Source organism: Pelodiscus sinensis, chromosome 1 (assembly GCF_052426305.1).
Source record: "Pelodiscus sinensis isolate ZL-2025 chromosome 1, ASM5242630v1, whole genome shotgun sequence".
In the NCBI taxonomy this organism is placed as follows: Eukaryota; Metazoa; Chordata; order Testudines; family Trionychidae; genus Pelodiscus; species Pelodiscus sinensis.
In genome coordinates, this window is record NC_143052.1 from 175,009,227 (window position 1) to 175,027,204 (window position 17,978).

Sequence of the window (17,978 nt, forward strand, 5' to 3'; positions counted from 1 at the left end):
TTAGCATGAATTTTCAGGCCTCTCTTTGTTGATCCCTGTTGTAACTTTTTTAGGCATGCAAAGAACAAGGAATGGTGAAGAAAAAGGTGACTGAATTGATAAATATCTTCACTGAAAGGGAACAATTATTAAACCAAACATTTTGAAATGGGTACAAAATATATGTTTCCCTATATGTACATTTGTTCAGTCTACAAATAAACTCTGTGCTGATGTAGCCATGCTTATTCTGAAAAGTGTTTCTACTTCCATGCATTCATCAGTACACACTTTTACACAGCCAAATATCTAAAACATTCCAAGATAACATTTACTTTTTATACTGTTCCAAATATACTAAATATAGTGTATCATTTCAAAGTTGAGGGCTTTCCCCCTTTTTATGTAATAGACTTGCTTTCCCAATAGAGTGAACTTTTCATGAAAGACAGCATATAATTGAGTTTTCTTTCATGTCTTTAAAGCTTTTTAAAATTCATGGATTTTCTTATCATTTTGCAGCAAAGCAAAAGTATTTTCAAATCCTTCTTTAACTTTAGAGTTTAATATTAACATATTTTAAATGTCACAGAAATAGAATGGAATACATTTTTGCTTAAAAAGTATTCAAATTATGATGTATTTTAATATAATAAACAGATTGGTTTCATTGTTAAATATGTTTGGTTACCTGTCACGGAGCTGTCTAGATTGTCCATACTGGATCCTGGAGTATGCTCTAGACCTCTTAGTGGCCTAGTGATTTCTATAGCTTCCTCTTCGATATCCTCCTCATCGTCATCTGGAATGTCTGTTTCCAAATCTGAAATAAGGGTTCCAGCTACATATCCAAGTGGTGGAACTGGGGCCAGAGGAGGCTGACTATTGCTTTGGATGTGCCTATACAAACAGACAAACAGAAATGCTGTTGGGCTGAGTAGAAAACATTGATTTGGTGGGCCGATGAGAAAAGAGACAAAATGTCCAGTATCGCCTGAATGTATTTACAAAGTTGTTTCGAAGTTACTTACCCCAGAAAAGTTGAATCTCATATCTATCTCAGGTACATATATGGTACCCATTGTCATGGTATGTGAACACCATCTTTAATATTTTCCTTACTACAATCTCAGAGGTGTGGAGAACTGTTATTACCCTCATATTAAAGATGGGAAACTGAAGCACAGAGAGATTTAGTGAGTTGCCCCAGGTCACATAAGAAGTCTATGGCAGAGTAGGGTCTCCTGGAACAAACTGCTGGCACATTCTCTCTCTCAATACAAGCCAAAAGCTTTTAAATTCAACTTGAACTGCAGGAAGAGGACATTTTCCCCTCCACCCAAACTAGAACTGAATTCAGCCTGAAGAGCACAGAATGGTTTCCATGAGACCAGTTGTCAGGTAAAATGGATTGTAAAATGGGAACCCCAGTGTCATGGGAGTCAGGCAGTCAGAGAGCCCCTGACAGCTCAGCTGGTGGTGGCCAGGGAACCTTCAGCAATGGTGGGGCTAGGCCACAGCAGTGGGGTTGGTGGCAGCTGAGCAGCCTGGGGCTGGGAAACCCAGAGGAACCGCTGGAGACAGAGGGGCTGGTGTCCGCCAGGCAGCCATGGCTGGAAAACCCCTGGTGCAGCCATCAGGCAGCAGGGTGGGGAGCCTCAGCTGGGCTGGCTTTAGTGGGGCAGCGGAAGGGCAGCGAGCCCAAGCCTTGAGAGGTCAGGGAGAGGAGCCATTAGCGGGGTAGCCAGCAGGGGAGCCTTGACCTCCCTTGATCCAGCAAATTCCCTGGTCTGGGATAGTTCAGGTACGGAGGGTGCCAAACCAGAGCGGTTCAACCTATAGTATGGAAAATGTCAGTGTATGTGTTATGTACAAGAGTAAAGGAAGTTTAGTATTTTTTAAAATTATTATTATTGTTGTTGGTATTTGTACAATGCTTTAGGGGTTGACTAGAATCTGAGTGCTTTTATCCTACTTTAAGAACCATCTCCTTGGATAGATTCTAATTTATATCCTCTGCTGTACACAGAATGCAAAGGAAACTTCGCTCCTTAATTTAACTCTTGACAAATAGTGTGGTTATACCTCAGTGCAGCAAAGAATGTAAGTATGTGAACAGAACGATTGAAGCCAATGGAATTTCTCATGTGCTTAAAGTTAAGCAAGTACTTAAGTACTCAGCTAGGTCAAGCCATAATGATTACGAATTTTTCTAATAATCTCCAATGCATTATCCCCTAAGTCTCCAGTTAGTCAGTCCCTGAGTTTCCCCTCCCAAAATTCTTTGCAGTAATATATCTAATTCCTTTTTATCTCCTTGATTTTCTTCCTCTGTGTTCAGAACAATAGTTTTATGGGAAGAAAATTAAGTGACAGACCTTCCTTTTTAAAGGTATAATCTGACTCCTATTTAAGTCAATGGCAGATCAGTCCCTAAGACAGAAGGAAACAGAGTTATACAGTAGCAAATCACAGACCAGCCAAGTGTCACAAACATAGTAAAATCACCTATCTTTAACTGAAGCACTGTAGATTTATTATACTGACAGGTTTCTGGCTACTAGTTTCGAGAGTGAATAAGAAAACATGTTTATTTCCTATTATAGGTGATTGTTCCAAAGTTTCAAGCTCAATTAATGTGGCCCTTCACACAACCGATTTTGAAATCTGTGAACCGTATGTTTGTTATGGAAAATCATGATTGATTTTCTGCAGCAGCTCTAATAAGGGGAGCAGGACCCAGACTCTTAGAAGTAAGCTGCTTTCTTTAATAATCTGTTTGAGAGGGTGCTGTGACAGGCTGTTGGAGGATTCTCAGAAGCTGGTTGCCTTTTAACTTGGCTGTTTGCAATCTGTGAAGTGGGTCATGGTTGGTTAGCATGGTAGAAAGCTCAGAATTAGTCTCCTGTCAGAGGAATAGGTCTCACAGGCTATGTTTAGACTGCAGGCGTCTTTCGGAAGAATCTTTTTTTCAGAAGAGATATTCCGAATGAGAGCATCCACACAAAAAAGTGTATCGAAAAAGTGATCTGCTTTTTCGAAAGCTAGTGTCCACACTGAATGGACGCTATCTCCCATTTAAGCTGTGATTACTATGGACAGAGTGGCCATCAGGGCACCTGTGCTTTTCCCTCTTCTTTTGAAAGAACTCCCTCTTCCCCATCAACACACACCATTTTCCAAAAGAGCTCTTTCCTTATAGAAAGAGGATTACCAACGCCAGAAAAACCCCTCTATTCTTTCGATTTACTTTGGGAAGAACGCGATTGCAGTGTGGACGTAACTCTGTAGTATAGACATACTCACAGTGAACTGACTAAGGAGGCTAGGCCTCAGAATATGCAGTAGGTCATACTGACTGCAGTTGAACAGGCTATATAAAGTAGACGTGGATTGGTGGATAGCAACATTCCAAAATGGCCTTCCTAACCCTTAATAAGAAATTGTGCACTTATTGAGCAGGAAAAGAGATTTCAGCCTCCTGGCTGAAGTAAGCAATTTTGCCTGCTTGCTGGTATAAAATGGCTTTTAGGTGGCATGAGAGAATTAATTTTTGGTTCATGTATATGGGTTATGGGTATGACATATATTTACATGTGTGCATTTTTATAAGCTTAAATCAGGTGGATGACCCTACCCCAAAAAAGCATAGATGTAAACATACAATTCACCATGTCATCTGCCATCAGAATGGCACCTGCTGTTTGTAGGCCACTGGAAGCATTACAGCTGCAAATTACAGCTTAGTAGGTTTCACAGGCAGGGCACACATTTCTGTGCTCATTTGAGTCAGATAATGGAATGGGCCAGAATTAGCTACTGCATGGGATTTGGGCCAGGCTCATGAGCAAACTAGAGGGCTATACTAGGCACAGTGGCACTGTAGTAGGGCCTAATTATCCTGTTGATTGAATGCAGCTTGCAAATAGTCCTAGAGACTTCCAAGGGAAAACAGCAGGCTTTGATTTGGCATGGACTGTGTACCTGTCTGTTCCATTTATGATGGCAAGTATGAATGTAGTTGTGGCATTTGTCTGCCAATGAAGCATGTCTGCTTCTTTGCTCATGGACTGCCATTCAGCAACTAGCTGCACTTTTATTTTCTGAGATTCTCAGACTCGTTTTATTTTTTTAAATTGAAAAGTTTGAAAAGGACAACTACTATTTAGGAGACATCCAGAAAGCAACTGACCTTCAGTTCTTGTCCTGTGCAGCTGAAAAGTTATTTTTAGTCCCTGAAGAGATTATGAATAATGTTTGTTTTATAGTGAAAATGTTACAGTGATATTTGCTTGTTCCTTCTTTGAATAGGCAAAACTCAGTCTAAAAGACCAGCAATGTTCAGTGTAATTTAACAGCTTTTTTCCCTGTAGTTTCTGTTTTCTTCTTTTTAAAATTAGAGTATTATTTCAACACACTATCTCAACTCTTAGCCATGTGGATACTTCATTCTGATGGGAATGTAAATTAAGCTAATTCTTAAAAAAAAAAAGTTCTGTAGATAATGGAGGAGACTGGCTGAAGTTTGATATTTAGTGCCTCATTATTTCTAAAGTCCTGATAAATTCAATTTATTTTTTATCTTGAAATGTGTGGATAAATGTTATTTGTGGATAGGGCTGATCAACTGGTGCATACCAGCATTACAGTGGCATATCATCTTTAAATGTATTTTTAACACAAATTTACTACAATATATATTTTAAGCTTTATTTTCACGGCACAGAGATATTATTTTAAATATATTTTTTTCAATTAACAGTTTCAATTGTTTATAGAGCTAACAATTATGGCACTGGAAACTGTATTATGAAAGTATCATTTTCCAAATTATATTTGTCTAACTTGAACATTTACCATGTTTGCTTTGCTATGTCAAACTGGTAGGCTCTGGTTAATTCATCAAGGTGGGCTTGAAGCATTGGCTGCATTTCCTCTCGTGGGGAAGGTGTGAGAGTTGCAGTTGACTGCTGTCCAAAGGAGATTGCTGGTGAAGAGGCCACCCCTCGGACAGGTGGTGTAGGGACTCTGTCATCATCTTCTTCAAGCTCATCCTCCATGCCCTGGTGTAAGTAAGTCTGAACTGGTAAAGGAGGACACCAACCATCACTGTCATACCTGAAATCAAGATCATGTAAATTTAGTATCTATATACTCAATATACTCCAGGAAAAGGTTGGCATCTTTATTATCACTCTGTATTAGTCACATTACCATAGATCGTAGGAGCTCTACTTATAGACTAGATCTCCATTGTGTTGGAAAAGGTGAGTTTTGAGGAGGCATTTGAAGATGCACAATGAGGTTGTTTGGTAGATGGTTATGGGACATGCCCACCCTGACATGTAGTTTGAGTCTTAAATATTATTTTAACTATAAGTAGGGCAATAACTATTGAAATTTGTCCGATTGGCTTTGGTTCTTTGTTTAATTGCCTTATAATAGCGAAGCAATTTGAACAAAACTTGCTACCACAAACCACATGTCCATTACCATATTTTTAAATATTAATTAGATAGTGTTGTTTCACAATTACCAAAGGAAATTAACTAACTCACTTTCTGGACTATTAAGCTAAGATAATGCATTAAAGATTTACCTGCATCTAGACATGAAAACCCAAGTCACTGATTAAGAAAGAGTGAAAGAATTCAAATATTTAGATATAGCATTCCTTACTCCCACCTTCCTAATAAGCATATATTATGTCTCTTCTTGTAATACCCAAAGCAGTGACTAAAGGTATTGAACCATGCCAAGAGAGATTTGGAAAATGTGTTGGTACCATTATTACAACTCAGTCATTACTCCTGCACAGTTGGTAAATTAATCTGTAACTGGAAAAGCAAGCAGACTTTTCACATGCTGTTTTATAACCTGCTCCACTCCACATGACCTCTAATATAGCCCTGATGTAGGGGTGAGGGAGGGTGGCTGGCACAGGAGATATCTATTCTAGTTTGATGTAAACAAAGATCTCTGAGCAAATTCTCAACTGGACATTTAGGTATATATACATTGGGTTTTAAAACCTGTAACAGCAAATCTCAGAGCCTAGATGTATAAATGCAGGCTCATGTTACAGCATTAAAGACAGCAGAGTGGAGTTCAGGTTTTAGTGTGCAGTGTGAACATATGCCTAGGGCCATATTTTTTTGAAAAAAGTATTTAGGCACCCAGTGGGATTTTCAGTAGTACTTAGATGCCCAACTCTCATTGGAGCTAGGGTCTAAGTGCTTCTGAAAATTCCATTTGGTGCCTATCTCCATCTTTAGGCACCTAAACACTTTTATAATCTGGCCATTCAATCCATACCCCAGCCCCCATTTCTGTCTCATTACAAAGGAGCCAGAAACAGGGGAGGGAATATGGCTCTCAATGTAAAGCCCTACAGTTTGTAAATACAATATTACAGCAATGACTTTCAATGCACGACATGTAATGAATTCAGAAGTTACGATTTCCACGAAGACTATAAACTGAACACATTGCTTTTGTGTATTTTATGCAACCTAGAAAAAAATATTAAATGCATACAATAGCAGCACGCCCATTTCACGCCGTACACAAGGGGAGGTTACACACACATGATAAATTACAGAGCCATCTGATAAATTGCATTTATCATGCACCTGGACCTCTTTGCTAGCCCCACACTTACTAATTAATCTTCACTGGTACTGCTTAGATGACACTCTAAATTTCTAAACATCTTCAACACAGTAGACACAAACTCGAAAAATATATTTCAAAGTATGTTTCCTTCTTTCTTTCCTCCCATATAAGGAATTCTCAGGAAGAATTACATTTGGTCTGACTGAAATACTCAGTTTTGGAAAGAAAGACAGAAAGAAAGGCAGACACAGGCCACCAAAACTAGAACTTAAAGTTATTTAATTCCAATAAAGCTATTGTTTCTAATCCTGATGTATCATGAGGGAGAGAACATTAAAGTTGAATTATCATAAAATCATAGGATTGGAAGAGACCCCAAGAGATCATCTAGTCCAGTTCCTTGGACAGAAAAGCTATTTTATGCAATATTTAGATGAAATGCATGAAAATACAATTTTCCTCTCTCTTTGTAGAAGTCTGTACACTTTAGGTACATAACTATTAAAGGAGCCTGACTTTTCAGAGAGAGGTTTGGTGGAAAGGACCATGTAATTAAAGACTATATTGCAATGGATATGCACTGACAAACTTAATTTGGGTATTTCTTAACTTTTGAAAGATTAATTTTGAAACCATATGTTCTTTTAACCTTTTTAAGTAATATAACATGTTACACAATGCCTAATGGCGTGATGTAGTACCAAGACATTGCTTGCATTTATCTGTGATCAGCTTCAGAGCTAACTCATTTTAGTTAACATACCGTGCTTAGTTTTTGCAGCTGATGAAATTGTACAACAGTAAATATTGTTAACATCCATGTTTTCTGGGTAAAATAAAATTTTACACTTTCATAGTAGCTAGCTATAAAATCTGAGTGCTTAATATCACTAGGGATTTCTGGCAATAATTCCATGGTAATTCACTTAAAGTCCATGTCTGAAAATTGTCCTGGAAAAGGCAAAATCTGTATGTTCACATTACTGTTGGCACTTTATAGTTTTGTGTTTTTTAACCTATTTATAATTGGTGGTTCACAAATTCGCTAATATATACCTCACTGTCATACTGCAATCTTTTTACAATATGAATTAGATAAGAGAGACAATGTGATATATACATCTTTATACCATCAATTTGTAATAATGCATACTTTTTCAAACAAGGAAGGTCTCTTCAGGTTTTGGCCAAAAAGATGTATTTGAACTAAAGGAGTATCATACATATTATTACCTTCATTACTCTATTCACAAGAAGCAATATGACTAACAAGTATATTGCTATCACACCTAATTAATATTTCTTTTATATTTCTAGTTACAACTAATCAATGGCAATAATTAAACATGTTGGCTACGTCTACACTGGCATGAATTTCCGGAACTGCTTAAAATGGAATACCATTCCGTTTTCAGTTTTTCCGGAAAAGGAGCGTCTACATTGGCAGGTTGCTTTTCCGGAAAAGCCCTTTTTCCGGAAAAGCGTCTGTGGCCAATGTAGACGCGCTTTTCCGGAAAAGAGCCCCGATTGCCATTTTTGTGATCAGGGCTTTTTTCCGGAAAAGACTACTGGGCTGTCTACACTGGCCCTTTTCCGGAACAGTGTTCCAGAATAAGGACTTATGCCCGAGCGGGAGCAGAATAGTTTTTCCGGAATAGCGGCTGATTTTGTACAGTAGACCATCGTTGCTTTTCCAGAAATTCAAGGGCCAGTGTAGACAGCTCGCAGCTTATTCCGGAAAAGCAGCTGATTTTCTGGAATAAGTGGCCCAGTGTAGACACAGCCGTTTTGTAACCATCTGACTGAATGAAGGATTTCATTACTGGGGTTATGCGGAATGATGTATAACTTTAGTGATAAAATTAAAAACTAAAATAAAACAGTAAAAATAAATGGTCATAATAATAAAACAATCAATCTTCAGTACAGATTATTAACTAAAAACAAGGGGAGGGGAACAATTTCTTGAGAAGGGGGGTTGGAAAGGTGCTTAACTGAGAATAACTCAGAGAAAAGAAAGAAAGTCCAAAGGGCATGGGAGTGATACAATGAAAAGGAAATAGCATTAGTGGAAGATCAAGAAGTGAGTTGAAATATCCATGCAAACTGACTTTCTGAATAGCTCACACAATAACGCAAACCATAAAAAGGGCTCCTTTTATTTGGAGACGATGTCTGCTCTCTCCATTGAAAGAACAGGACAGGGGAAGGTAGACAAGTAGTCAGTTGAAGATAGTCAGGTAGTCAGTTGAAATGATACAGGAGCAGCACTAAGTTAGGTCAGTGGAAAATATGGCATAGTGGAGCTCTGTGAGGCCACACCTGTTCCTCACCCTACTCTCGGAATACACCTCCTTCATCCATTTGTGGTGCTTGTGCTTGGCACAGCAGATGGCAATCATTTCCATCAGCAGGGAATTCCCCTGTACCTGGGCAATTTTCCACCAGCTAACTTTGAGCATTTTAAGGTCACTTCTGCAAAGCATATTGGTGGCACAAAATGGCCTCAGTGAACTGGAGAATTTGACCCAATATATCTATTTTATGTTATGAGAGTTTGGGGAGTATGAGACTGATTTTAGACCCTTGTACACATCTGGAGAGCAGATAAAAATAATAAATAAGCACAAAAGAGGTAAGAGTTTGGCTAATTGACCATGACCATTGCAGACATCACAACAGTTAGTTCTAGACTGGACTATTATACTGCATTTCATCTGATGATAACCTTAAAAACAATCTGGAAACTTAATCTAGTGCACAATGTCGCAGTGTGCTCATTTAATGACAAGACTTATGTAGATTATAACATACATATGCTTCACAGGCTACTGTCTACCTAAGGGTCTCCAGGTGCAATTCAATGTGTGAACTTTGATTTATAAAATCCTTTGCAATTAAGTTTAGTTAGGATGGTCATGTTAAGAGTCTATACGTGGGAATTAGGGATTAGGAAGGCTTGGAAGTCGAGCATTCTTTAGGACACTGTTGAGCTGGTATAAATTTGTCCATCTTCAGATCACATTGCAATTGCAAGGCCTAGCTGAATGGATTTAGTTTTCTTGTGCAACATGGTTATTTCCAAATATGATATTTACAAAATTAAAATGTAACATTATGTGTTACTATAAGCTGTGTAGTTATGATAGAAAACTTAAATGTAATTCCCTTAGTAAAAGTGCCTCTGACTTTTTTTGGGAGGATCCTGTGTGCTGCAATCTAGCCCTAGAGATTACAACTCCCATGAGCCCTTGAGGAAACAAGGAAGAGAGGGCTTGTCTGGGCATGTTGAGAGAGGGGCTCAGCAGTCTGGGGCTCTCCATTTTGGGGGAGGGGAGCCAGGTTGCTGTGAAAAAGCTTTATATCCGGTCCAGGAGCTGTTGTGTTTGAGCTACAGTCGGACTGAAAGTCTGCAGCGTTTGGATCTAGCAGGCTGCTTGAGGAGCTGCTGATTGCCCTTGAGGGGAAAGACTCTGGCTGTGCCTGTGACTGAGAAGGACTACACAAAAACCACCACACAGGAGGAGACTGTAAGTAAATGGGCTTTTTGGGAAAGTGCTGCCTGGGACAGACCACAGAGATATAAACTAACTCTGGGTCCAAAGAGAGGCAGAGTGTCCAAACCAATGAACCAGAGCTGTTGGCATTTGATGGAGCCTGCTTCAGTGGCAGAAGGAGTTTGCAGCTGGCTGCACAGCTTGATCCAATACACGCAGAACCTACAGAGACCCTCCAGCTGCAGACCTTCAAGTGCATCCACACAAGTGTCTGGGTCTCTGAGTCCAGAGGAGTGCACTCTCTGGAGTGGAATAAATGGTGGCAGTGAAAATGCCAGATAGATAAGTTCCTATGATTTCTGTGTACTTTGTTAATTTTATTCTCTGTTAATCTGTTAAACCCTGTTTCTTTAAGTTAAGTAAAGGTGTGTTCATTCTAATGTAGTCAATTAGATGTATATTATTTATAATTTATCATTGTTTACCTGGAGTTAGATCTAGATTATTGTTGGAATAATGTTATTCCTGGAGGCTCCCAAGGCACACCATTAAGTGTGTACAGAGCCAGCCAGATGGAGGCACCACCATTGTATACTCTTTTTGAGCCAGGGACTGCAGCAAGGGAGTGGATAGGGAATCCCCAACTAAACACCACCACCACTGGGGTACTCAGGATCTCCTTTTATGTTAAAACCATCAGGCACCCAGGCACACCTATGAGTGTGACCTGTTCCCGAGTAACCCCAAGAGGACAAAGGGGGTTACATAAACTTATTACAATAAATAAAATTATAAAAAGAGAAATCTAAACAACTTTTCTTTCCCAATATGTCAGTATTAAAGATGACACAGAAAATATAATTTTGACTTTGGATTTTCATTTGACTTAAGCAAGTTGAAAGAAAAAAATGCAGAAAGGCCAACATTGTACTGGCTAGCTTCGCAGCTGATATAATTCAGTGTAACTCTACTGTGACTATTTATGGCAGCTGCAGTCCTGGCCTATAAGTCTAATTTTCATTGTGTCATTTGGAAAGTCTGGTTGCCATTACTATCAATGTGACATTATAAGTAACTAAAAAGTGTAATTTGATAGATAAACATAGCAAAAAGTGAGTGTGAACTGAGTGGGAGTTGGAAGTGTGCTGATTATGCTACACATAAGTAACTAGTGTTGTTGTGGTGATTATTATACTTTCTTCTAGTTAGAGAACAGATATTTTATGCAGCTAAGAAGACAAGGCCTGTATCACAAAGGCTTTCTCTAGATGGCACGTCAATTCACTTATCTTATTTATCAGTTTGACATCTTTAAAGAAGATGCAAGTGGTTTGCCTATTTCTGCAGAATAATTTTACTTATATATCAACACACATAGCTTTTAAAAATAACTTCAGAATTATTATTGATCATATCTTAAATGTTATTGTACTCTATTAACATAAATTATATTTTTGGAAAATTCTCCTTAAATATTGAGAGTATTTTGAAATCCAAAATATAGAAAGAGTGCTACATGACATTTAGGGCGCAAAACTTTTTTTTCTTGTGTGAAATGCATTTTTGGGTTGACTGAAATGTTTAGAGAACTTCTGCTGAACCGACCACATTTGTATGGCCGAAAAATATATTTGAACAACTCTAGGTATAATATGAACTATTACTGATTCTGACATGTTTACTCTGGCTAAAATGGAATCTTACTTCACAAGTCATACAATGCATTCATTGAGTTGAATACTATTCAGCATGAATAAGGGTGGCAGAACTCAGCTTGAAGTCAATATTTTAGATTTCTTTGATCACATATATTTTGGTATATTGTTAAAAGGGATAGGTAGATCCTTGTAAGCATGACAGAGATTAAATAACAATGTATGGTTTATGCCAGACTAAGGGGGGAAACATAAAAATGGACCTTTCCACACTTCTGAAAGGAACTAAATCATAGCTTGTGTGTCAATATCAGAATAGTGTAAATAAAAATTCTTTCCCTTTCAATATTCTTTTCCTTTCCTGTGACATTCTAATAGGCTCCTGCTCCTGCACAATATATTCATATCCAGTAGTCTCCTTTTTCACCTACCTGTCTGGAATTCACTGATCATACTGCCTCTGTGTAAAAGGCGAAGGGCTTTCATGCACAGAGCTGGTCCTTTGAAACCTTCACACATCCAGTTCCCAGTGTTGCTATGCCTTATGTCTTCCTTTGCAGCAGGTTTCCTATTCTTCAACCCCCCAAGCAATAAACACTATTCTATTAATTCAGACAGCCAGACAAATTCCCCAAAGCCAGATTCTGCCACCCTTACTGGCTCTGAGAAGCACTTTCCTCTGCAAGAAACCATTTGATTTCAGTGGCAGCTATTTGCAGAGCAAAATACTACTCTTCCATGAATTAAGATGGCAGAATCAGCTCTACATTAGGAATATGAATGGTTAGCCAGTTAACCAATAAACAAGCATCGCACTTACAGAGTGATGCTTACCAGTTATAGTTAACCAGCAGACTGGCTGGGCTGGAGCAGCCTCCATTCCCCCGTGCAGTGCAGTGGGCATGTCTGGGCTTGAAGGCCATGAGTGTTCCAGCCTACTGCATCACCAGTGGCAGGCCTTGCCGGGCTGGAGCAACCCGCTGTGTTGTGAGAGGGGGAAGCTCCAGGCTGGCTAGAGAAACCCGGATCCATGGGGGGGGGGGGGGGGGAGGGGAGACATTAACTAGTTAACCAATTAAATGGGATTTTATATCCCTACTCTACCTTACTATGAGATACTCTGGAGAGAATCTATGAGACATGATCATGCACCATTACCTCTGGAAGCAGACCCATTGGACTTCAATGAGACAATTTACACGACGAAAGGCTGCAGGATAAGGTCTTAATTTCACTGAGAAGGTGTATTTTCAACCAAACAATAAGCAATATAAGAACTGGAAATGCATTGTCATGACTTGCAGACAGTGTAAGATAAGGATGATTTATTTACATTAAGACAAAACTGACAGAGATAATGAAGCACTAATTGTGTCATCATAAGAAAAAGCCTCACCCTGCTTCTTGCTGGTCCTCTCCATAGTGCTCTAGTTCTGTACCTGGGAGTGGCTGCACCGGAGGAGGAGGTAGGGGAACATTGGCCCAGTTAGACCCATTATTTTTCTGGGGCTTGGAAGTATTTTTGTTTTTCTTCTTTTTTCCTCCTTTTCCACCTGCAAAATGAACAAAAGTTACAGAGATATAATGGGAAAAACATGTTGGCTATATACATTTCTTTGGAAGAATTCTGATTCCAGATGGCACACACCAAAAAAGAAAATGTATTTATATCTTAGCAACATCAGCATCAACATGTTAAGGTTGTTACAAGGTTTTAAATAACAACAGGGAGGAATGTGAAAATATTCTGCGTAATTGCTGAAAATTGCTTCTTTTTTAAATATGTACCCCGTAAAACCTCCTCACAACAGTGCCTAAACTAAATAAAGCAGAAACAGTTTTCTTTATCAAAAGTATATTTATTGATTTATTCATGCCTGCTTTAAGTCTCCATGCATTCACTGGAAAAATAATAGACCATAGCAAATTCTTTCAGATGTCAGATTTCAGACTGTATTTATAAGACTGTTTTGCATAATCTCTTTCTGTGGAAAACAGAAAGGTTAAGGACACAACCTAAAACTTTGCCATTAGAGTCAATTTCTTTCAGCCAAAATGACAAGTATGGTTGTCAAAACGTAAAGGTAAAAGTAATTGAGTTTCTGCTGAAATAGTATTAGCAAGTTCAATTTTTAAAAAGTATCAATGAGCCTTTCAAAATGTTTTAGGAGAGTATCCTTCATATGGCTTGTTTTGTAGCTTGTGTACCTGAGGGTGAATGGGCACTACAACTGAATGTACAGCTCACAAGCGGGAAGATGCAAGTGAGTAATATTCCTTGCCTTTGTCCCTCTCCCACCTGCCCTTTGTTTCTTTTCTTGTATTTTTTTTTTTCATACACACTTCCCTTTGCTCTTTTTTCATCTTTTTGTGTCACTTCCATTTGAACCATTCTTGGTTGTGTAGAAACTCATCGATTTCCACAGATCTTTTCTTTGCTTCCGTCTGACTCTCTACCCTTTCTCTTATCTTAGTCATTTCAGGAACTCCTTGCCAAAGGATACTGTGAAGGCCAGGACTTTAACAGGATTCAGAAAAGAGCTAGATAAATTCATGAAGGATAGATCCATCAATGGCTTTTAGCCAGGATGGGCAGGAAAGGTGTCCCTAGCCTCTGTCGCTGTGTCTTGGGCTACGTCTAGACTACATGCCTCTGGCGACAGAGGCATGTAGATGAGGCTACCAGGCATAGGAAAATGAAGCGGCGATTTAAATAATCGCAACTTCATTTAAATTTACATGACTGCCGCACTGAGCCGATCAGCTGTTTGTCGGCTCAGCGAGGTAGTCTGGACGCGCGGGTGTCGACATCAAAGGCATTTGTCGACCACCCAGGTATACCTCCTGGAATGAGGTTTACCTGGGTGGTCGACAAATGCCTTTGATGTCGACCCCCGCGCGTCCAGACTACCATGCTGAGCCGACAAACAGCTGATCGGCTCAGTGCGGCAGCCATGTAAATTTAAATGAAGCGGCGATTATTTAAATCGCCGCTTCATTTTCCTATGCCTGGTAGCCTCATCTACACGCCTCTGTTGCCAGAGGCATGTAGTCTAGACGTACCCTAGACTACACCTCTCTGTAGACAGAGCGATGTAGATTAGGCACGTCGAAATTGCTAATGAAGCGGGCATTTTTTCCTCAAAAAATGAGGTGTACAGGATCTTTCAAAAAATGTTTTATTTTTCAACAGATACGCATCTAGACTGACTTTTTTTTCCAAAAAAGCTGTTTCAGAAAAAATTGGCAGCCATGTTTATGCTAATGAAGTATGGGATATTTAAATCCCTGCTTCATTAGCAATTTTGATGTGCCTAATCTAAATCTCTCTGTCTACAGAGAGGTGTAGTCTAGACATACCCTCTTTGTTAGAGGCTGGGAATGAGTGATGGGGTGGGGTTGCTTGATGGTTCCCTGTTCTATTCATTCCCTCTGGGGCACTTAGCATTGACCACTGTCAAAAAACAGGATACTGGGCTAAATGGATCTTTGGTCTGACCCATTATGGCTGTTCTTATGTTCTCCCTTTATTTTATCTTTTTCCCCCTATGAAAAAAGGAATTTGGGGGGTAGGACATTTTAAAAAGGAGGTGTTTATTTCAATATCCCTGTCTTTTTTCTCTCTCCTGCTCCTTGCTACTCCTTTGACATCTTTCCTTTTGTCTCCTGCACCAGCTTAGTTAGACACAACCAGCAACATGGCAGGGAAAAACAAAAGAGTCAACATCCCTCTGCCACCTGAACTCTCTCTGTTTTGATTAGTCCAATTCAAAGTGATTTTTCCTGGACTGGTGTTGCAGCATCTCACTTGTCCATTACAAGTCATCCCTTAACTGTGGCATACTGGGGGCACTGCTTGGGCTACGTAAAGTGGGAGTGTCAATCTGTTAGTGGATACAAGATTGTCATAATAGTCAAACATCCCAACTAGTGTCTCAATGAGCAGCCAGCAGTATCTGTTCGAGAAGCCTGTAACACAAATGAAGTAATTAGCATCTCTAGGCCCATCATTAAAATATTTCCCACGCATTTTTGCCATTATCCCACATAAATCCTCTTAATCCTAGCCCAGAGGAGGGAAGTTGCTGATCATGATTAAGACAGATATCCTCAAACTATTTTTTGCTATCCCAGTTCAAAGAGAAGAAATAAACTAGTCTTCAAGCACTTGGAAAACCTGTGGCTAATATGAACACCATGAGATCCTTAACAAAACCCGAGAAGCATCAACAATAAGTCTATAATAGGCCAGTACCAGACTCTACAAATAGCCATGTTGTAGATAAATCTAGGGGAATAATTATTCCCACGTCAGTTTCCTTATTCTGCAGGAAAAAATTAAGTAGACTAACTCAAATGAGCTCCTGTTTGGGATGCAGCATCTCCTATGGCAAAGGCTGGATTCCAAAAGCACAGCCTAAACCAGCCTCCCCATTCTAGTCTCATTTTATTCTGATGAGACTAAGCAGTTGGGCAAATATCAGCCAAAAAAAAAAAAAAAAAGAAAGATTAAATGTCACAATAACACAAATAAGGCAAGATTTCTAAGCCACAAGTGAACTGTAGGTGGTGGTCCCAAATATGATCAAGACTTGCTTTTCTCATCCCAGCTCTATGGGAAAAAAGACCCAGCCACAGGCATAATGATGAAGGCAGAAGAAGGGAGAGGTACACCAGAATTTTTAGCTTGGAAGACATAACAGCTCCTTTTGCCTAGCCTAAGGAGAGGAGAGGCAGCAGACATCTGCCATGGGATAAGAGGTAAGGTTCTCTCATGGATCAGTAACTGGTTAAAAGATAGGAAATAAATGGTAAGTTTTCAGAATGGAGAGAGGTAAATAGTTGTAACACACAAAATCTGTTTTGGAACCATTATTATTTAATATATTCATAAATGAACAGGAAAAAAAGGATTAAACAGTGAGTTGGCAAAAGTTGTAAATGATACAAAACTATTCAAGATAGTTGAGTCCAAAGCAGACTGTGAAGAGTTACTAAGGGTATGTCTACTCTGCATTCCTCTTTCGAGAGAGGAATGCAAATGCGGACAAACAAAACTGCAAATGAAGCATGGATTTGAATTTTCCGCGCTTCATTTGCATAATCATGGCCGGCCGCTTTTTCAAAATACCCTATTTTGAGATTAAAAATGCTGTTTAGATGTGGTTATTTAGAGAAAAAACCCTTCTTTCAAAATAACCCTTAAACCAAGGAGCAGCAATCAAAAAAAGCTAACAGAATGTTGGGAATCATTAAGAAATAGATAGTAAGACAGTAAATATTGTATTTTCTTTATGTAAGTCCATGGCCTGCCCATGTGAAAAAAATATATTGGAACTGGAAAAAGTTCAGAAAAGGGCAATAAAAATGATTAGGAGCATGAAACTGCTCCCATATGAGGAGAGATTAATAAAACTAGTACTTTTCAGCTTAGAAAAGTGATGACTGAGGGGATATGGCGGAAATCTGTAAAATCATGACTTGTGTGGCGAGTGTAAATAAGGAAGTGTTATTTACTCCTTCTCATAACACAAGAAGTAGGGGTCACCAAATGAAATTAAGAACCAGCAGGTGTAAAACAAACAAAAGGAAGCATTTCTTCATAAAACACACAGTCAACCTGTGGAACTCTTTGCTAGAGAATACTGTGAAGGCCAAAATCATAAGAGATTTTTTAGAAAAGAACTAGATAAGTTCATGGAGGATAGGTCAATCTACGTTTATTAGCCAGGATAGGCAGGGATGGTGTCTCTAGCCTCAGTTTACCAGAAGCAGGGAATGAATGAAGTGATGGATCACTTGACGATTATCTGTTCTGTTCATTTCTTATGAAGCATCTGGCATTGGCCACCACTGGAAGACAGGATACTGGGCTAGATGGGTCTTTGATCTGACCCGATATGGCCATGCTTAAGTTCTTAATCATGCTGCTGCTTTGTACAGGAGTACTCAGACTTCTCATATCATCAAGTCTGCCCAGCTGAAGTTCAGTTCACCCCAGCTGGAAGGATGCTGCAATGGAGACTCCCCATGGTAGTTAGCTCGGCTCTGTGCCTTCTCTGTCACAGTCCCTCCTCTTCTGTTTCTGAGAGTCTGTTAGCAAGAGGCAGCAATCTGGTAGTCTTGGGAGTTTGCTGAGCTGGTTAGAAGGTGTTCTAGCTAAGAGATTGGCCCAGCAGTCCCTCTTTCTCCTCCACTCTTTTGGAACAGATATAAGGAACTTTCAAGGGCA

The 17,978-nt window shown here is 39.3% G+C and overlaps 1 protein-coding gene across 21 annotated transcripts in view; it reads right to left on the reverse strand.

Moving 5' to 3' along the window:
• Nucleotides 1-17,978, reverse strand: part of ROBO2 (roundabout guidance receptor 2) — a 621,912-nt gene that overhangs the window by 37,306 nt on the left and 566,628 nt on the right. For all 21 annotated transcript variants that reach the window (XM_089773474.1, XM_089773465.1, XM_089773469.1 and 18 more), the window contains 3 exons: nt 13,143-13,299; nt 4,837-5,097; nt 671-879 (listed from right to left, as the gene is read on the reverse strand). In XM_089773474.1, the coding sequence (XP_089629600.1) occupies nt 671-879; nt 4,837-5,097; nt 13,143-13,299 (627 nt within the window). The remainder of the gene's footprint in view (nt 1-670; nt 880-4,836; nt 5,098-13,142; nt 13,300-17,978) is intronic.